This window comes from Eucalyptus grandis, chromosome 5 (genome assembly GCF_016545825.1).
Source record: "Eucalyptus grandis isolate ANBG69807.140 chromosome 5, ASM1654582v1, whole genome shotgun sequence".
Lineage (NCBI taxonomy): Eukaryota > Viridiplantae > Streptophyta > Magnoliopsida > Myrtales > Myrtaceae > Eucalyptus > Eucalyptus grandis.
The window spans coordinates 13,806,059-13,824,605 of record NC_052616.1 but is presented as its reverse complement, the minus strand read 5'-3'; the positions used below and the strand labels follow the sequence as shown (position 1 = coordinate 13,824,605).

General features: G+C 41.1%; 3 protein-coding genes across 6 annotated transcripts; 1 reads left to right on the top strand and 2 right to left on the bottom strand.

The window, feature by feature from the left end:
- Window positions 1-140: 140 nt before the first annotated feature.
- On the bottom strand, window positions 141-2,301 carry LOC104444276 (pentatricopeptide repeat-containing protein At1g31920). The gene has a single exon (XM_010057928.3). It carries the CDS (start codon window positions 2,019-2,021, stop codon window positions 168-170), a length of 1,854 nt encoding a protein of 617 aa, XP_010056230.1. The 5' UTR covers window positions 2,022-2,301; the 3' UTR covers window positions 141-167.
- A 3,259-nt stretch (window positions 2,302-5,560) lies between these two features.
- LOC104444275 (extra-large guanine nucleotide-binding protein 3) lies at window positions 5,561-11,592 on the top strand. Of its 4 annotated transcripts, XM_039313062.1 has the most exons (10): window positions 5,561-6,010; window positions 6,455-6,602; window positions 6,723-7,840; window positions 7,972-8,109; window positions 8,368-8,472; window positions 8,571-8,750; window positions 8,884-9,061; window positions 9,717-9,979; window positions 10,210-10,382; window positions 10,624-11,592. In XM_039313062.1, the coding sequence occupies exons 3-10, from the start codon at window positions 6,875-6,877 to the stop codon at window positions 11,216-11,218; spliced, it is 2,598 nt and encodes an 865-aa protein (XP_039168996.1). In that variant the 5' UTR covers window positions 5,561-6,010; window positions 6,455-6,602; window positions 6,723-6,874; the 3' UTR covers window positions 11,219-11,592. The 4 variants fall into 4 exon arrangements, with proteins under 4 accessions (XP_039168996.1, XP_018729582.2, XP_039168994.1 ...); XM_018874037.2 differs by having other exon boundaries at window positions 5,563-6,010; window positions 6,455-7,840; window positions 9,732-9,979; XM_039313060.1 differs by lacking the exon at window positions 5,561-6,010 and adding an exon at window positions 6,162-6,179 and having other exon boundaries at window positions 6,455-7,840.
- A 726-nt stretch (window positions 11,593-12,318) lies between these two features.
- LOC104444274 (26S proteasome non-ATPase regulatory subunit 13 homolog B) lies at window positions 12,319-17,369 on the bottom strand. Its single transcript, XM_010057924.3, has 6 exons — window positions 17,105-17,369; window positions 14,911-15,354; window positions 14,160-14,240; window positions 13,618-13,814; window positions 13,404-13,503; window positions 12,319-12,883 (listed from the first exon to the last, which is right to left on the bottom strand). The coding sequence occupies exons 1-6, from the start codon at window positions 17,252-17,254 to the stop codon at window positions 12,698-12,700; spliced, it is 1,158 nt and encodes a 385-aa protein (XP_010056226.2). The 5' UTR covers window positions 17,255-17,369; the 3' UTR covers window positions 12,319-12,697.
- Window positions 17,370-18,547: the final 1,178 nt, after the last annotated feature.

The window sequence follows — 18,547 nt, the reverse complement described above, 5'->3', positions numbered from 1 at the left end:
CACTTTCACTTCACTTTGTCCCTGTATTTTCTATTTCAACCATGTTAGAATGTTATATCTCCCACTAAGATCAAGAAATTATATGCTAGACGATTTCTCAATAGATGCTATTCCTAATAATGTAATTTAATGTACCTGGAGATCAGAACTTCCACGTCAATTATAACTCACCAGAAGTCATTACAAGAGCACGTTCCATCTCTAAAATGGTGGAACCGGTTTCGATCCCTTACAGTAATTTCCCTTTCATATATCAATGAGATGTACTTTGTGTAAGTGTGACAGTCACTACACATCCTGAGGTTTCTGGTGACTCTGATTGGAGAACCTCGAGATGTATTTAACAGGGCAAAAGCTATTGCTAGCTTCTGGCTGTGACCTCTCAGTCTTTGCCTCTTCTCGTCTTCTTGGACATTGAGCAAAACTTGCGAAGTGTCTGGGACATACCCTTCAAATTTCAGCTGCCACTCCATTTGGTGAATCATGTCGCTAATGCCGTCGTGATGCGGCCACTTCACATCTTGCGAGAAAAATCTGTATATCTTCCTCTGCACCTCAACTGAGCTAAATCCCGGTGCCTGAGAAATCCCCTTATCGGCCAACTCTGTTCTGACCTGAGAAACATCCTCCCACCTCCCGGTTCTTGCATACATGTACGACAGTAACAGATAGTCGCCGGGATTCTTCGAGTTTGATTGGAGTAGTTCGTTGGCCGCAGTTTCTCCTATTTCCAAGTTTTGATGAACTTTGCAAGCACTTAGAAGGCTTCGCCACACAACGTCATTTGGCTTCATGGGCATATTCTTTATGAGGTCATAGGCTTCAATGAGCAACCCTGCTCGACCAAGCAGGTCCACCATGCAGCCGTAGTGCTGAATGGTCGGTTCGACCCCATATTCAGATTTCATCTGCTCGAAAAATTGGAGACCCTCGTCTACAAGGCCGCAATGACTACAAGCGCTCAAAACTCCTACATAGATCACAGCATCTGGCTCCAGGCCTTCCCTGAGCATGTCTGAGAAAAGTTTCAGCGCCTCTCGGCCCTGGCCATGCATTGCTAGACCTGAGATTGCGGCACTATAGCTTAATTGATTTTTGTCTGGCATCTTCTTGAAGAGGCTCACTGCTTCTTGTATGGCCCCACATTTAGCATACATGTTTATTAAGGAAGTCTGTACAATTACATTGAGCGAGCTTATGTTCCTTAGCAACGAACCATGTGCACATTTTCCTAACTGCAGTGCACCCAAGTGAGCACAAGCACAGACCACATTCACCAGAATGCTCTCTTCAGGCTCCCCAAAACCTTCACTGATCATGTCGCCAAAGAGCGTTAAGCACTTGGACCATAGCCCCGAGCTAGCATTTGCTGCTATAATTGCACTCCAAGAAGAAACACTCTTCTGATCCATAGTTTCGAAAACCACATATGATAATTCTATCTTCTTGCACTTCCCATATAAGTTGATCAAACTGTTTTGCACATAAAGGTCATCATGAAGCCCAAGTTTTAGGATCTGTCCATGAATTTGCATTCCCTCATCAAGTGCCCTTAACAGGGCACCTGCCTTCAGCAGAGCAGGGAATGTGAAATTATCAGGCTCAATCCCTCTCTCAAGCATATCAGCATAAACAAGTACAGCTTCTTCATAATTCATATCCTTAACATGCCCTCTCATCATTGTATTGAATTGGAAAGTACCCGGTTCGCATATTTGGCAAAAGATTGAGCAGGCGTACGCCATGCTTCCCCAAACCGAAAGAGCACAAGTGGCCACAAGATTGCTTGCACAGAAAGAGTTCCAGAACAATCCCCACTTCAGGATTTGTGCATGTGCCTGCTTAAATTCTTCCATGTTCTTACATCTCTTCAACGATGACAAGCACTCTTGCTCCTTCAACTGGAGATTGAACTCGGGTATTTGTTGATGATTTCTTGGTGGAATCAAGACTTGGGTGGGTTGGAGATGATCTCTTGGTGTAATCAAGACATTGGTGTGCTGGACTTGTCTCCTAATCATCCTGATCCATCCACATCATTATAAAACGCGAGAGTTTAAACGAGAAACATCAAGATATGAATGAAGAAGGTGAGAAAAGACACGAAGAAGAAGAAGATAGGCCATGGCGGCCAAACTCCTGAGTCACAGTGAAAATGGCTATGGGTGTTGAAAGAGTGACCGAAAGAATGACTTGAGAATGGATTCAGATTTCAAAGACAAAGGAGAAGTGAGCTGATGTTGTGCAATGAAGTGAGAAACTTCTTCCTTTTCCCTGTTGAGCACTATATGGAAATTATTTCCAAGATTGGGGTTGGAATTTCTCATCCATGAGATTGCTGGATGATTGGAGCCGTGAGATTGTGTCAGGGCCCATAAGAAAATAAGATAATTTGTGGATAGGATAACGTTTTGGAGGGGATGTCTGCATCAGATTCCTCCTCTCAACATCTGGACCTGTAAAATCTTGCCACGTCAGCCAACGGATCCATGGTCCATCATTCAACGTGAGCATGCCCCGTTTGGTTCGGCTTTGGAAATGGGTTTTGGGACTCTAAAGTCTCTTGGCCAAATGTAAACACATTTGGTTCGATTTTTTGGGCGATTTTGACAAGATACAATTGTATCTTCCAAAAGACTCTAAGAGCCCTTAGTTCAAAGCAGGTTTAGAGGTCCTTTGAAACTGTTCATCTTCTCTAGTGGAGAAGCCGATCGGAGGCCAACGGCCGCTAGCCAAGGGGTCACGCGCGCCGAAGACTGTCGCCTGAGGTTGCCCGACCTCGGCATTTTTTTTTTTACAAATGCAAGTTTTACCGAACGGTATTTTAGCCAAAGTTGTTTCTCAATACAAATTTTACCAAACGTTATTTGTATTTCGAAAAACCTCATTTATTCAAAGGTATTTATATTTTTGCAAATGCATTCCTCAAAAGTCAAACTAAACGGGCCCATGTCACTAGGCTTTAATTTAAACTTGGCAGACTCACCCCTTAAGCACATCGATTACTTTTTACCGCAAAAATGATTGAAGCTCTTGACCATTTCTACTTCTGTGAGCCCTGCAATTATGTCTGCAAGATAAGACCCTGGCATAACACCCACAGCTTTATCTGGGCAATACTCACATGCGCTCGCTACATGTGAGCTGAGGCTACATCGACCATTGGATCACGAGGGATCCCGCTTGAGGCCAATGCAATCGAACGGGTGGAGCTCAGAGAGCTCGTGTGCAGCACCTAGACTACGAGGCCAACTTCACAGGATTAGTGACATCAAGCAGCGTCTGAAAGAGCTTCACAGTGGATAAAATGAGTAACAACAGTTGTTACTTCTGACTGAACTTGATTATGTGCTTTGCCACTTTGCTAGATCTCCAACGTTTGCAAAGGGTGGGCTCATGTCACAGATGGGCCTAACGGAGGCTGCTATGAGGAAAAAAGTTGTTATCTAGGCCCACATCGTCCCGGACTTCCATTGAAAGTTTTTAGGTTTCTAAAGTGTAATTTTTAAATTGGCGAGTGAAACTGACCCGACCTAATTGTTGAACAATCTAATTTTTCGTAAGACCGGTCAAGACTGTCGATCTGCTTTATTTATATGACTTTCTCGTTCCCTTGCGAGAGATATGATATTGGCATCAAGTTGGATTGGCAACTCTAAACACGTGATTCGCATGTTGACCAAGGCAATAATGAAGGCACTAAGCCTTAAGGTCAAAAACACAATAAATCTTCTTATGAATGTGATTACAGCATGAGGGCACCCAACATTTTTTTTTTTTGTTTTGTTGCACATGCCAAGTTTGAAATACCAAGAAAACCATGAGGGCGTGACTGTCATATTCTCCACCGTCCCAAGATTTGATCCATAGATTACAACTCCGTCATGAACAATCAAAACCCCCCTTCCTTCCTCCCAAAGCTCTTCTGTCCTTTGCCCCATGTCTTTCTTTGAGTACCTTTCTAGCTAGGCCTGCAAAAGTGTCCGAGAAAGCAACACCCGGGTCTCCTGTCCTAAATAGATGTTGGGGTTTAGATTCAAGGCAGCGTTGGCAGCAGGACCCAACAACGGCAACAACAGTATCCAATTGGGACAAGTGAGTTTGGTGAACAAGACCACCCATAATAATTGTCAAAGGAAAAACTAATAAAAAAGGACACAACATGAGGCCTCTCGTTAATAGATCTGCTGTGGCCCATCGGTAGGAAACGAGAGCAATAATTCAACTGCAACACTAACAGGGTCAGTCTCCCGAAAGCTTAGGTATGGAGAGGACTGCTGTGGAGCCCAAACAGCATTTATCACGGTCGTACATCAGAGCAGCCACTGGTGGCCCTTGATTGGTGAAATGATCCAGCGGTCTTCGATTGATGCCGCCTTGAAGAAGAAACATTCAACTTGTGATTTATATCAGAAGTATAATATCTCACCTCTCTCTATCTCTCTCTCTCTGTGCCGCAAGTTCGTGCAGATCAACTGTGGGTTTGCTGCACTGTTGGGGTGATGTTTAGGATGACTCTGGAATTGGAAACTGTTTATGTATAAACTTATATAGATAGCTACATATGTTTATACTAGAATGAATCTAAATAATATTAGAATTTATTTTCAAGTATAGTCGCATACTTTTCAATTTGCAATTTCATCACCCTGACTTTCGATTTGATAGCTTCTTTCTTAACTTCTTTCTGATGTAAAATTTGATATCGAAACTTTCTATCCATTCATTTTTTTGACCTAACTTTCCATCTTGTAACTTGTCTTGACAATGACGTTCAAAAATTAGGCAATGACTCCCAATCATTAGAATTGTGTGTAAATAGGTCTTTTTTTGTCTATTTCTAAACTTGCTACGGATCTTTTTAACAGTGTATATTACTCAAACTCGATGCAATTCTTTTTGAGTTTGCAGCAAGCCTATGTAGGTCAAGCATTTGATTAAGCCAAACAAAACTTTGAAAAGTACTCAGACTCGAAAAGCTTATTGAGAAAAAAAAAAGAAGAAGAAGAAAAGAGAGGGGAATGAAAATAAGATGTGTGCATCTAAGTGCTTAAGATGCAACATAAACATAAGAAAAAGTTAAAAATAACAACATTTATGATTTATGAAACTGACTGACATAAAAGAGGTAGTTCATTAAAAGATGATAGAACCAAATATACTTAGTATTAAAGATATTTATGATAATTCTGATGATTTTCTATATATCTTAAGATTATGTGAATACCTATTACAATTGTATATATCTTGATTAATATGTTATCTTATTTAGTCATCCATAATAATCTATACATAAATTGATGCGATTTTCATTATGATTTATCGAAATATACAAAATTACTCCCTTTCACATGTCTTTCTCAATTCTTGAAACTCTTCGGATGGTATGGATATAGGATTCATTTATTAAGGGTCCTACGTTCTATGATGACTGATGATGTCCCAGGATGGATTCCCCAAGAACAGAAAGACCTTTCCCTTTCTTCCAACGTTCCAACATATTACCTCTAGAGAAAAAAAAAAAAACAGCATATCTTGGTCGCGAGCTGGTTCTCTCTCTCTCTCTCCCTCCTCATCATCATCATCATCACTGTTCCAATTCAACTTGTATCTTGATGGGCTCCAAGCCGTGGACCCCACCTGCCTCCCTCTCTATCTCTTCTCTCTCTCTCTCTAAAATGAAGCTCTGTTCATGTTGATTGGTGGGTTCCTGCACTGAACCCACTAAGCTCTCCGATAGGTCCGGTGGTGGACTTGTGCGCGTGTGCGCTCTGCTTTTGTTGCACCGCACCAAGCACCAGCTCCCTGCTCTTGCTTTACCGAGCTCAAAAAGCTCTCCCTCTCTCTCTCTCTTTCTCTCTCACTCTCTAACCCTCTGAGGAAGCTGCTTGCACAGTCGCGGAAAGCAAGAAGAACCCGCTTCTTTTTCTCTTACTAGGATTCGTGGGTTGTGCGTGATGTGATTTTTCGAGCTCCGATTCGCTCTCCCGCTTTGTCCCTTTCCACTCGGGTACTCTCTCTCTCTCTCTAGAGTCGAAAGCTTTCGCCTTTCCTCGAAAGGTCATTTTTTCCCATGTACCCTTTTCTTTCTTGATTTATTCTTTCGAGGGAGGAAAGACGCTTAATAGTAAGCGAAGCATCTTTTGTTCGAAATTCTCTTGTTCCGCCTTTTTCGAGTGGTGGGTCTTCGGTCCCATCTCGCTTCCGCCGTTTACGATTCTGCTCTTGCGTTTTTTCTTAAACTCTTTTCAACGCCCGGACTGTTCAAGAAGTTGAAAAAAATGTGATCTTCACTCGGACGCGTCAAACTTGTCGTTCTAATCACTGAATACTTTGCATATATGGGTTTTTTATGTGTGGGATAGGATTTCGTGCTTGAAGTCTCTCGCTGTCGTTTCCGGTATGAATTTGACTTTTCTTCGGCGTTGTTAATCTCGGGAAATGTCATTTTCAGGTTTGAGGCCGGTGTTTTATGGGTGTGTGGGCTTAGCGAAGAAGGTCATGTTGGACTGAGAAAGGTTGAAAATTTCTGGGTTTGGCACGAGCTCCTGCGTGTGTGGTTCGTGATTTGATTTGTTCAAATTCGAAGGCTTTCAAAGCGGGTGAGCTTTTATGACTGACTGGTCTGATTGCGGCTTGCTTCATGATTGTCTCGAGATTTTAGTTGTGACCCTCATCAGCGAATGCCGAGCTGAGCATAATGAAGAGTAGTTTTGTGGCAGCTACTTTCTCCTGAATGTTTTAGGACTTTGCAAGGCATTTGGTCCTTTTATTGTGGTGGCGATATCTTGTTCGTGCGTAGAAATACTTTTGTTGGTTTTTCTGCTCTGGACATCATAGTTGGGATGTGGTGTTTGGTTTAGTTTGTGGAGTAATGGATCGGAAGGAAGGAGAAAACTGGAAGGAAGTGGTGAGGAAGATCCTTCCACCAGGAGCCTCCCTGCCCGATGATGCTACCAATCTTGATTACTCTATTGCCATGGAGTATGAGGGTCCGCCGGTGGCTTATGAGGTTCCTAGGATCGAACCAGTTGATCTGAACCCTCGGCTGATACCTACAGCAGAACCCTTTTCAGAATCACAGAGAAGCGATGCTAATGCAGGGCCTCCGGTTGTCGAACCGATCTCGCTTCCGGTTTCTCGCATTGCCAATGTCATGAGCTCTCCTGTCCAAAGTCCGAGGGTATCGGCAAGTACGGAATCGGTAGTTTCTGTATTGCAGCAGCCTGATTCTTCCTCGGCTTCGCCTTGTGGTTCTCCTCATTACAACAATGGCCCGCCGGATGAACTTCCTAATCAATTAGTTAGGAGAGCACCAGTGGTAACTTTTAATACTGAAGATAGATCGGAGCAGAAAGAGGTCGATGGGGAGGAGCCTAACTTTTCGGAGTATGTTGCGGTTTCAAAAGAGAAAAAGAAGAAGAAGAAGAAGAAAAAAGTATGCTACAGATGTGGAAAAGGCAAGTGGGAGACTAAGGAGTCATGCCTTGTTTGTGGTGCTAGGTACTGCAGCAATTGTGTGCTTAGGGCAATGGGTTCAATGCCGGAAGGGCGTAAATGCGTGACTTGCATTGGTGAACCGATTGATGAGTCCAAGCGCTTCAAATTGGGTAAACATTCTAGAGTCCTATCTCGGTTGCTCAGTCCTTTGGAAGTAAAGCAGATTATGAAAGCTGAAAAAGAATGCGCATCGAATCAGCTTCGGCCAGAGCAGCTGATTGTGAATGGATGCCCTTTGAAGCCAGAGGAAATGGCCGAATTAATTGGGTGCCCTTTGCCTCCACGAAAGTTGAAACCAGGAAAATATTGGTATGACAAGGAATCTGGTCTCTGGGGGAAGGTAGGATCAGCATTGCCACACTATTTTGTTATGCTTGTGATTTCACTTCGTTTCTTAGTGTGTGAGTTATCGGTCAGCTTTGATAAATGCAATGCCAATCTCTTTATTAGTTGCGTGTGTCAATTTTACAGGAAGGAGAAAAGCCAGATAGTATCATTAGTTCAAATCTGAATTTCACGGGGAAGCTTAGGCCAGATGCAAGCAAGGGAATTACTGAAGTTTATATGAATGGGCGAGAAATAACGAAACTTGAACTGAGGGTACTTAAGGTAAACTGTTGGCCCCCATCGCAAAAGTTTATTTTATAGCTTCTTTCTAGCCTCTGTTTTGAAAATTAATCCCCAGTTGTATCCTTAACTTCATGCTGCTATTTAGTGTCCTTAACTTTTCTGAAACTCTTGCTTCTCATGCTCGTGGAAAGATCGTATCCTTGTGTTTTTATTGTAGTGCATTTCTTTTAGGCTTTTTCAATCTGTGCTGGAGTGCTTCATGCTCCTCATGATGTTGCTAACTTAAATCCATTTTAGCTGGCGAATGTCCAATGTCCACGGGACACACATTTTTGGGTCTATGATGATGGTCGTTATGAGGAGGAAGGTCAGAACAATATCAGGGGAAACATTTGGGAAAAGGTATATGATGTTATGTTATCTATGGAAGTCTCTTGTTGTTGTGGATTGCTTTAGAGAGTATTTTTTGAACTGGCGTCGATTTGCTCTATCCTACTTAGGCATCAACAAGATTTGTCTGCACCTTGTTCTCTTTACCCGTGCCCCATGGCCAACCACAAGGATTGCGTGATGAAGCTAGCAATTATACTACTATTCCAAATTATCTGGAGCAGAAGAGGTTACAGAAGATTCTTTTACTTGGACTTCAGGGATCTGGAACGAGCACTATCTTTAAGCAGGTAAAGCTTACCCTTTAACAAGAACGGTTTCAAATGCTGCAATGGTGCATTTTCTCATAGGTGGGGATTTGTCATTCTGATTTGTCCCTGATGAGATCTCTTCTTTGTACTGACTTTCATTCATTTTGCACAGGCTAAGTTTCTTTATGGAAACAAGTTCAATGCAGATGAACTGCAAGAAATTAAGTTGATGATCCAAAGCAACATGTACAGATACCTAAGCATTTTGCTCGATGGCAGAGAGCGCTTTGAAGAAGAAGCCCTGTCTAGGATGAGAAATCTAAATTCCCACGATCAAGCTACTGAAGCAGGTAAACTACGCAGTCTCTCAGTATATCTTCCTTGTATGTGCATTCTGTACCACTGAGAAAATAATCAGCTGATTAGTCCATGTTTGGGAGTTTTGATTGTAAGCATTTTCTTGACTAATATTTGTTAAATTAAGTTGGATGGGATTGACATTGCTCTTTGATATTGTGTAACGGGAAGAACATCCTCATATATCTATAAGAGTTGCAGATGTGCTCGATAAAGTGAACCTTTATTTTAAGGAATTCTGGTTTATGCAAAGCAGTTTTATTATTCTATTGATAGGTTCTATATTGTTTTTAATGGCATTGGGGATACTTTTAGAAGTAGTCAAGACAGAACACGTTGCAAAAAAGATGCGAATTAATTGTCCGACCCTTTAATCATCATACGATAATATACCATCATCTTGCATGATTTGAACTTTACTTTGAAATATATAGTATTAAAATCCTCAACTGAATTTCTGGTACCTGCAGCCATTCTGTGGGAAGGGCACCTTAACTAGCACTAAAAAAGTTGTAATAATTATCATGCTCATACTTTCTAAAAGATTCTTCCTGCAGTTCGCACCTTTATGAGGTATCTAGATTACATCATTTCGATCTTAGATGTAGAAAATTGCCTTGCTTCATTGCATTAACGTGTTAAAAATAGAACCATCTCTTGCAGGCGGAGGCGTTTCGTCAGCTGTAGATACTCCCTGTGTTTTTTCCATTAACTCTAGGTTGAAGCATTTCTCCGACTGGCTTCTGGACATCATAGCTACCGGAGATCTTGATGCTTTCTTCCCCGCAGCAACACGTGAGTACGCTCCATTGGTTGAAGAGTTGTGGAGGGATCGCGCAATACAGGAGACATATCGGAGAAGGAATGAGCTTCATTTCCTTCCTGATGTTGCAGAGTTCTTCCTGAGCCAGGTATGTGCCTTCTCCTGATGTGTATCAAACAATTTTGTGGAGATGCAATTCAAATTGGTGGATTGTTTACAGCTTATTTTTGTGTTCTGTGTCAACATGTCAAGTGGCACTGAGCATTTCTTGATGATGATAGGTTGAGAGGCTTTGTCTGCTGTTCATTCTACGTGGCTATGCATGCGTGCTGCCTTCTGTTTCTGCAAATTCAGTCATGATGCTTTATTTCCTTCCAGGCTGTTGAGGTATCAAGCAATGAATATGAACCGTCAGAGCGAGATATAGTATATGCGGAAGGTGTCAGCCAAGGAAATGGTTTAGCCTTCATGGAGTTCTCATTTGATGATCGTAGCCCAATGTCTGAAACATACACGGATAATCTCGAACCTCCGCCCCAACCTTTGACCAAGTAATTATATTTTACCATTCCATATGCCCATGTTTACAATGTCTATAATTTAAAAACACAATTGAGTCTGAGCATTTACTCTGTAGGAAAATTAGCAGACCCCTTTCTTGTTCTGGTAAACAACATGTCCACCACCAGTAAATTTTTCAAGTACACATTTCTGAATTTATACTATCGCTATATGATTCTTCTCTGGGAGGCCAATTTCTAAGAATTTTTGGACTTCACATTTTCGATGCAGATACCAGCTCATAAGGGTAAATGCAAAGGGGATGAATGAGGGATGCAAATGGGTTGAGATGTTCGAAGACGTGCGAGTGTTGGTCTTCTGTGTCGCCCTCAGTGACTATGATAAGATGTTGGTTGCTACAGACAGCAGCGGCAGCGGCGCACTACTTAAGAACAAGATGATGCAAAGCAAGGAACTCTTTGAGACTGTCGTGAGACAGCCTTGCTTTAAGGAAACACCCTTTGTGCTGATATTGAACAAATATGACCTCTTCGAGGATAAGGTCAACCGTGTATCGTTTAGTTCCTGTGAGTGGTTTAACGATTTCAGCCCCGTGCAGCCCCACAACAATAACCAGTCATTGGCCCAACAAGCTTATTACTACGTCGCAATGAAGTTCAAAGATCTCTATGCTTCCATCACTGGCCGTAAGCTTTTCGTGTGCCAAGCTAGAGCAAGGGAACGAATAACTGTTGATGAGTCTTTCAAGTATATAAGGGAGGTTCTCAAGTGGGATGAGGAGAGAGACGAAAACTATTATGGCGGGCAGGAGGATTCGTTTTACAGTACAGACATGAGCTCTTCACCATACATTAGGCAAGAGTAATACAAGGACTTATCTGAGATTCAGAGCAAGTGTAAAGTAGACATGAAACGGGAGGTGAGCGTATGAATTGATTGTGTTTTATGTTGTAAACAACACTGGTTTTGATTGACAAAAGCATAGCAAGTTTGTCAGTCTCGAGACTTCACTTCAGGTTCTTGGTTGATTGTAGTACAATAGAGAATGCAGATCACCGAAACTATCTTCGAGCAGGAGTCGTCAGAATGGGGTGTTGCTCGCATTTCTAGTCCTTTTCTTTATTTTTTTTTCGTATTTGTCCCTTTATTTTTCAAAAATACCCGAGGGGAATGTATATGTCAAGAAGAGATTCAAGCAAGAGTATTTTTAGCTGAGGTAATGCCCCTTGTTTCCTTTTCTTTTCCTGCCTTATAAAATCTAGGATCTTCCTCCTCTGTAGTTCTATTATACATAGTAGCCTGTAGTTCTTCACTGTGCTTTTAATTCCAATTGCTGAGTAGTTTGTTTGCTTTTACCTTGCGGCCTATTCTCCAGCTAAGTGTCCTTGCCTTTCTTCGAATCTCCACAAGGCAAACGGGTTTTGAGCAGTTTTTGAAGTACTGGTTGGCTGGTATTATGCCATGAACGGATCCAAAATTTCAAGCAGGTGTTGCCTTGTTGGAGGGGTATGAATAGCTTCAAAGAGATGCTAAATAGAATAGCTAGACGACTGAAGCAAGAAAGAAATTCATTGAGTTTGGGACACAGATTATCCTAATTAGGGGAACGGTATGGTATGAAAACTCCCATTTGTCAATCACCGATGGCTGGGGGAAATGATGGTCTCGTATGACATGGCTCTCAATACATCACTTTGCAGGAAACGAAAACCCAAATCTTCGATCATGAAAAACTCAAGGCCATGGAGCATGCAGATGTGTACATTGGCAACGCCTATATGCTCTAAGACGCACAAGCATGTGGAACGCACCAGAGCGAGAACTTGATACATTGAATTTGCTGAAACCCAAATCTTCAATCACGAAGAATTCAAGGCCATGGACCATGCAGTTACATATAGTGGCATGATATGCCCCAAGAAACACAAACAATGCACTTCGGGCCACGAGAGTGAGGCAAATGGATGAGGCAAATGGCACATCGAATTCCATGTCCATTTGAAAAATATAACGAGCAAATCATACATATGACACGGATCAAATCAGGAATATCGAATGAGATCCTCCTTGCATATTCTGCTGTCTTTAGCAAGTAAATGATTGTCTTTAACCTAATAACTAAGTCTGCGATCGATTGCTGAATATTTTCACCCAAAGCAAATGAGACAGCCACTTCCAATGAAAAATGATTGAAGAAAAATTAGGGACACAGAAGGAAGTTCTAATATGGACCAAGCGCCCAACTGCCTCACACTTGTCTCTTTTCTTTTACCTCCTTTTGCTTCGTCGTTGGCACATTTAGTCATGGGATGTTACTATTGGCGGAGAGGAAAGCACCATAAGACTACACAGCAACAAGGTCAGGTGTTTCCGCTTCAACGGATAACAAAGCAGTGTGTACTTTACCCAGCCAACCATCCAACCGATCTCGCAAGGATGTAACTTGTGAAATGCCCAGAACTCTTGGTTGGACCCAGGAAACATGCACCGTTCCCTCTACTTGATCAATTAGACCCTCGATAAGATGAACCTGTATCGACATAACCTTAGTTAAATATAACTGAATGAACAGGCAAAAAAGAGTCTTTCAGAAAAAAATGACAAGGTACAAGAAAACGATGTAATCCTCTTGGACTTTGGGATTAACCAAAATTGAAGAGATGTAGGAAAGAACAAAAGATCTTCACTGCCCATGTATCTGCAGGATCAGACCAATGAGAAAAAGAAAGGCTCTTTCATGCTCTCTTAACTAGGAATAAAGCTTCCACCTATCCATAAGATTATCAAGTATTCATTTTTTTAATCATCTAAACCACCAATCTATTCAGATGGAGTTCATTCTGTCTTAAAGCTTCATGTGTACAGCTGCACCATAAGGCCAAGTCAAACTATAACCTAATGAACTCAAAACTAGAGAAGGATCATATACACAGCCATGATAATGATCACGTCCAATCTTCTCATCCAATGACATAGAACAGCCTGCCAAATAAGATGTTACAGAATGACACAACCACCAAGAGAGATACAAAAGAATTGGGAAGACTTACAGAAAGGCTCTTCATGAGAAGGTGCTCAACATCAGCTACACAAAGCTTTGTGCATTCAGCAATAACACTCAGTGGAATTGTCCTATCTTCTGATGCACGTCTGCAAGGATAAGATTGTATACTTTATATAAGGAGGAATATATGCTTATAATGCAAAATATGAAATACTAAGTATGACAGAAACGGAGATAGCAAAAAGAATAGGAAGCGGGACCTGAATATGATTTCCATTAGGCAGAGAATGTTGATTTTCTCCAATAGTTTTTTCTCATTTTCAACCAAACCAGGTTGTGCATTGAGAGCAGCATTGTGTACACGACATAGTTCTTGATAGTATTGCAAATTACCAGCATTAAATGCCTCAAGAATATGGTACATCCACTCAACATTTGTTCCTAAGAGGCTCTTTATCTGTCAAATTTGTTAAAATCAAGATATAACATGATGAAGAAAAAAAATTAATAATAATAATAATAATAATAATAATAATAATAATGAAACAACTAATGGCAAATTGAAAGGACCATGTAACCAAAAAGCAAGTTATGCTTTAAGTTGCTTTGTAGAAAATGTGTCATCAACATAGTATTAACAGCTATGCAATGAACATGTGTTACGAATGTGCCTCAAGCAAAACTAGGGAAATCGTTATGTACTTGGTTAAGTTAATGAGACCTACCACTAAGATTTTGATGCTGAAACTAGTACAGACAGAAACCCTAAAGAGATTTATAGCCTTTTTGGTAAAGTACTTACAATAGGATGCGATAACAGCTCACCGAAGTTGTATATGTCGTCTCCCAGTAGTGCAGATAGAGATAAATCAAATGCCAAATCCTAATAAAGAAGGACGTGTCAGAAACTATCTCGTAAACTGCTATTACAGAAATTCAAATGAAATATAAGCATCAGTGATTCAGCATCAGAAACAAAAGAAGAATCTCCTCTGAGGTCATTTCCAACTTCTTGATGACAACCTCAACATGAAACATTCCTGAACTTTAGTTGCCACAAAAGTCTTAGAAAAATATCTACTTCCACCAAGCAGTTTAATTCAGAATCTATCCACTTTCAATTGAAGTTAAGGTTAAAGACAAATGGACATTCATTTTACTGGAAGTCCATTCGACATAGTTTATGATAGTAAACATAACACTGTGAAGTCCCACTAAAAGTCTAAAAGGAGAGCAACAGCTATACACAAACTGGATTTACTTGAACACAAAGTGAGGTTTGGTGGCAAGGCAATATACAGACTACATGAATTAAATGCTAATACGTAGAGTAATCATCCCATTCCACCAGTTACTATTTCTCCAACCAAGGAAACATCCACTTTACAAGAACCAAGAGAACAAGAACAACAGTTTCATGAAAAAACTGAACCATCATTGTGAATTGACAACACATAAAATGCAATTAAAATGTAAGCTTGACGTACGATTGGGAACAGCGTCCTCTCTAGAAAGTGGCTTTACAGATTATGATGCAGTTGTAAACCAAGTACCTGTTTAAATGCATCCGAAAGAGATTCCACTGAGGTATATGCCAAATAGAGGAGAGCATTTTTATAGAACTCCGCATATTCCTTTCGAACTTTGTGATATTGTGATGAAAGCCAATAGTAGCTGGCATATACAGATGGATCTATGTCAGTCATGCTATCAAGAGTGCTCTTTCCTTCATCCAAAAGTTTTTTACACTCCTTTTGCTCCTCATCAAGCTTGAACATAGCTATCTGCATCTTAATGTAGACGATAGGCTCTTCCACACGCTGCTCTCTGGTAGTTTGAAGCTTCTCTATAATCCCTTCGAGATAACTAATGGAAGCTTGTTTCTCTGGATACTGCCTAGAGACTACTACAGCAAAATGGGCAAGCTTGAGCAGATTAATTTTGGTCTCAAAGTCAGTGATGAAATTATGATACAACTGTATCAACAAATCACCAGCCTGAAAGTCAGCAAAAGCAAAAACAAAGGTTATAGGATGCTTAACAAGCATCGATGCCAAGCATAACTAATCGTTATGAGTAAAAACATTGTGTAACTAACTAATGCCAAGAAGTTAAAATAACTTGCCAAGATGGAATGTGTTGCATACCTCTACCAGACAAGGCTAGACCAAGAAAAAATTACAGCTAAAAATCGAAACACGTCAACGATGCTATGATATTACTTTAGTCTGTTAAAGTCAGCCATAGTGCCCCAGGCCCCCTATATGGGAATGGACAAAACAAATCCTAGTCCACATTTTAGAAAACTTGCTGCACGCTAACCATCAAAACAGATATTACAAAGACTACCTTATTCTACCATGCAAATACATGAAGGAGCAAGAGAGAGAAAGGAAGGAAGGAGGGACAGTGCAGGGGGCGCCCCATTCCTGGTCCCACAACCATCACTGGCTTAATTTCTTTTACACTTAGACACCAATTATATTAGTCATCTATTAGTATCAAGACAAAAAGGAAATAATGCCTACTTGTACTATTGACAAATGCAACATTCCATAATAATTCATTTCTACTATGTTTAACCAGTGATCATCAGAAAAGTAAGCTATAACATTGTCATTAACTTTCTGTCAAAAACATTATAGTGAATAAGGCACATTCTACTTGTATCATATTTGGCCCCTCTAAACAGATCTATTCAAGAAATCAAGGGAGAGAGGGAGGAAGAGAGGGAGGGAGAGAGGAGGGAGGGAGGGGGAGTAGGGTCTTGACCGACTACTGATGCTTATCAAATTATCTAGAAAAGAACTGTGACAGAACACGCAATGACTTATATGAGAAATGCATAGTAAGCACAAACCTTAATGGAGATCACGATCCACCAACAGGACAATATGTTAGAATGACTAAACAATTTAAAGTGACCACGAGAAACATTGGGTCTGCAGCCACTAAGTAATCTCCACGCCCTTGCTTAAAACAACCCACAGAGATCTCAATCTGGAGATACCCTCGCAATTAACTCCCCCTAAACGTCCTTGATTTCAAGAAACTTTAGCAGGTTACTTATTTGGTACTGTTAAAAACTTTCCCAAAAATCAGTATATAATTTCCTCGTGGAACCTCAGAACTGGCTTAGACAATCCCCTTTAGTCATCAGCTTAACATCAACAATTGACATATGGAAAAACTCGCCTTGGTCGCTAGCTACATTGTTGAAGAACTGCCATCCTAACAAACATGGACTTAAGCAAACTTGAACAGAAGGAAAACGACTTTACAGGCCTCCTTCTCCCTCCCTCCCTCCCTCCCTCTCTTTCTTTCTATCCCTACCCGTTTCAAATTCAATGCGAACAAAGCGCCTTCCAATTCCCCAAAAGGGGCTCGACTGCAGCACAGAGTCATAGCCACCTCGGTCAACAACATTCAAGGAAATCCCCCGCAACCAGAAAACGTCGGAACTTCTCACGTTCCACATTTCTCCACCACCAAACAATAGGACAACAATTAAAGCGCCAACTTTCCAGCTCGCTAAGGGATGAAAAGCCCCTCCCACAACCCTAATTGCTAAATCGATCAGCTACAAGACCACAATTTCCCAACCGCGGGACGCCAAAACAGATAAAGCGGCACACCAGGGCCTCCCCCAAAAGGCCTCAATTCCCGATCCGGCGCGGAAACGAAACAAAACCCAGTTCACAAAATCACGAAAGAAGATTGCCCAGATAGAGAGAGAGAGTGGGCGACCTGAGAAACGGCGAAAGCGACGAACTGCTCGAGCTTGAGAGTGAGCTGGTGCCAGAGCTTCTTCTGGTAGAGATCCGCCAGCGAGGTGTACCACTCCGCCATCTCCGGGTGCTCGCTGCGCAGCGTGTCCAGGTACTCCAACGCCGCCATGGCTGCTGCTCCGAGATAGAGATAGAGAGAGAGAGAGAGAGGGCCCTTGTACGCAAGCAAAGCAAAGGAGGAGCTCGAGAAAATGAAGAACGCCTGCCGGTCCCCTTGCGTCTTGGGGTTGTTTTGGCTTGGGGAGAAAGAAAAGAATCACCCGGACTCCGAATAATTGAAAACCGGTAATTGTTTTTAATATTTAATTTTCTTTTTTCTTTTTCTCCTCTCCTTTTTCCCCTTCTCCATCCGGTTGCTAGCCAATGGCGAGCTCGCCACATTGTTGTTGGGCAAGGGTAAGCTCGCCCAGCCACTAGCGAGGGCTTGCCTCACCCAGCGACAACAAGGCGAACTCACTATTGGACAACAACTAGCCCTCCCTTTAGCCTGTTGCTCAAGTAAGTGGAAGGAGGGAGAAGGAAAAAAAAAAGAGATAAAAAAAATCATAAAATAAAATTCAAAAAAATTAATTATTATTAAAAAATTGTCCGCCGATACTACCTGACGTCCACATCAATGTCAACCAATCAAATTTGCCTTTTAGATGGATCAAATTGATGTAATTACAAAAAGTTTAGGATTATACTAAAAAAATAATTGAGATGAATTGAAAAAATCACAATAGATTTAAGATTTTATAATTTTCTATCTATTGTGAATTTTCATATTATTTGTTTGTTTCTTATATTTATGCAATAAGACAAATTGTTATCTTTTGTTCCACAGTAGAAGTAACATTTTAAAAAAGTGTCGTGTAAGTTGAAAGGAAGAAATACAAAAAAAGAAAAATTGAAAGGAAGAAAAGCCTAAAAACATTACTAAAAATGGATTTTTGAGGATGAAAATGGCCTTCGACTCCTTTGAGCCTCATTAAAAAAGAAGAATTCCGTCTTTAGTTCAAATGAGCTCGGACCAAATCGAATAATAACCTATAGACGCGGCATGGTTCGAGTCCTTCTTTTCAGGATTTTCCTTTTGCTCTGTTCGCACTTAAGATGTGAACGTACTCTAAATACTAATTATGGGATAGTGTAACCAATAATATCACCGCCGTCGCATTATTGCCGACTAATTTTGCTTGTTGAGATTTTTACAACTCGATTGACTCGTTTCTCTATGTGCTAATGACACATTGCGCATCACTTAATCAATCGGGCAGGTTGGATTATGAGCCTAGAAGTCCTTGTCCATGCTTGCTTATGATTTCGAAATCAGTGATATTCTTTTCGTAAGATGACAAGATCTAGAAAGGTCGGAGCTACTATGAGCCAGCTCGAGCTCCAAAAGGAAACTGCTCGCAGC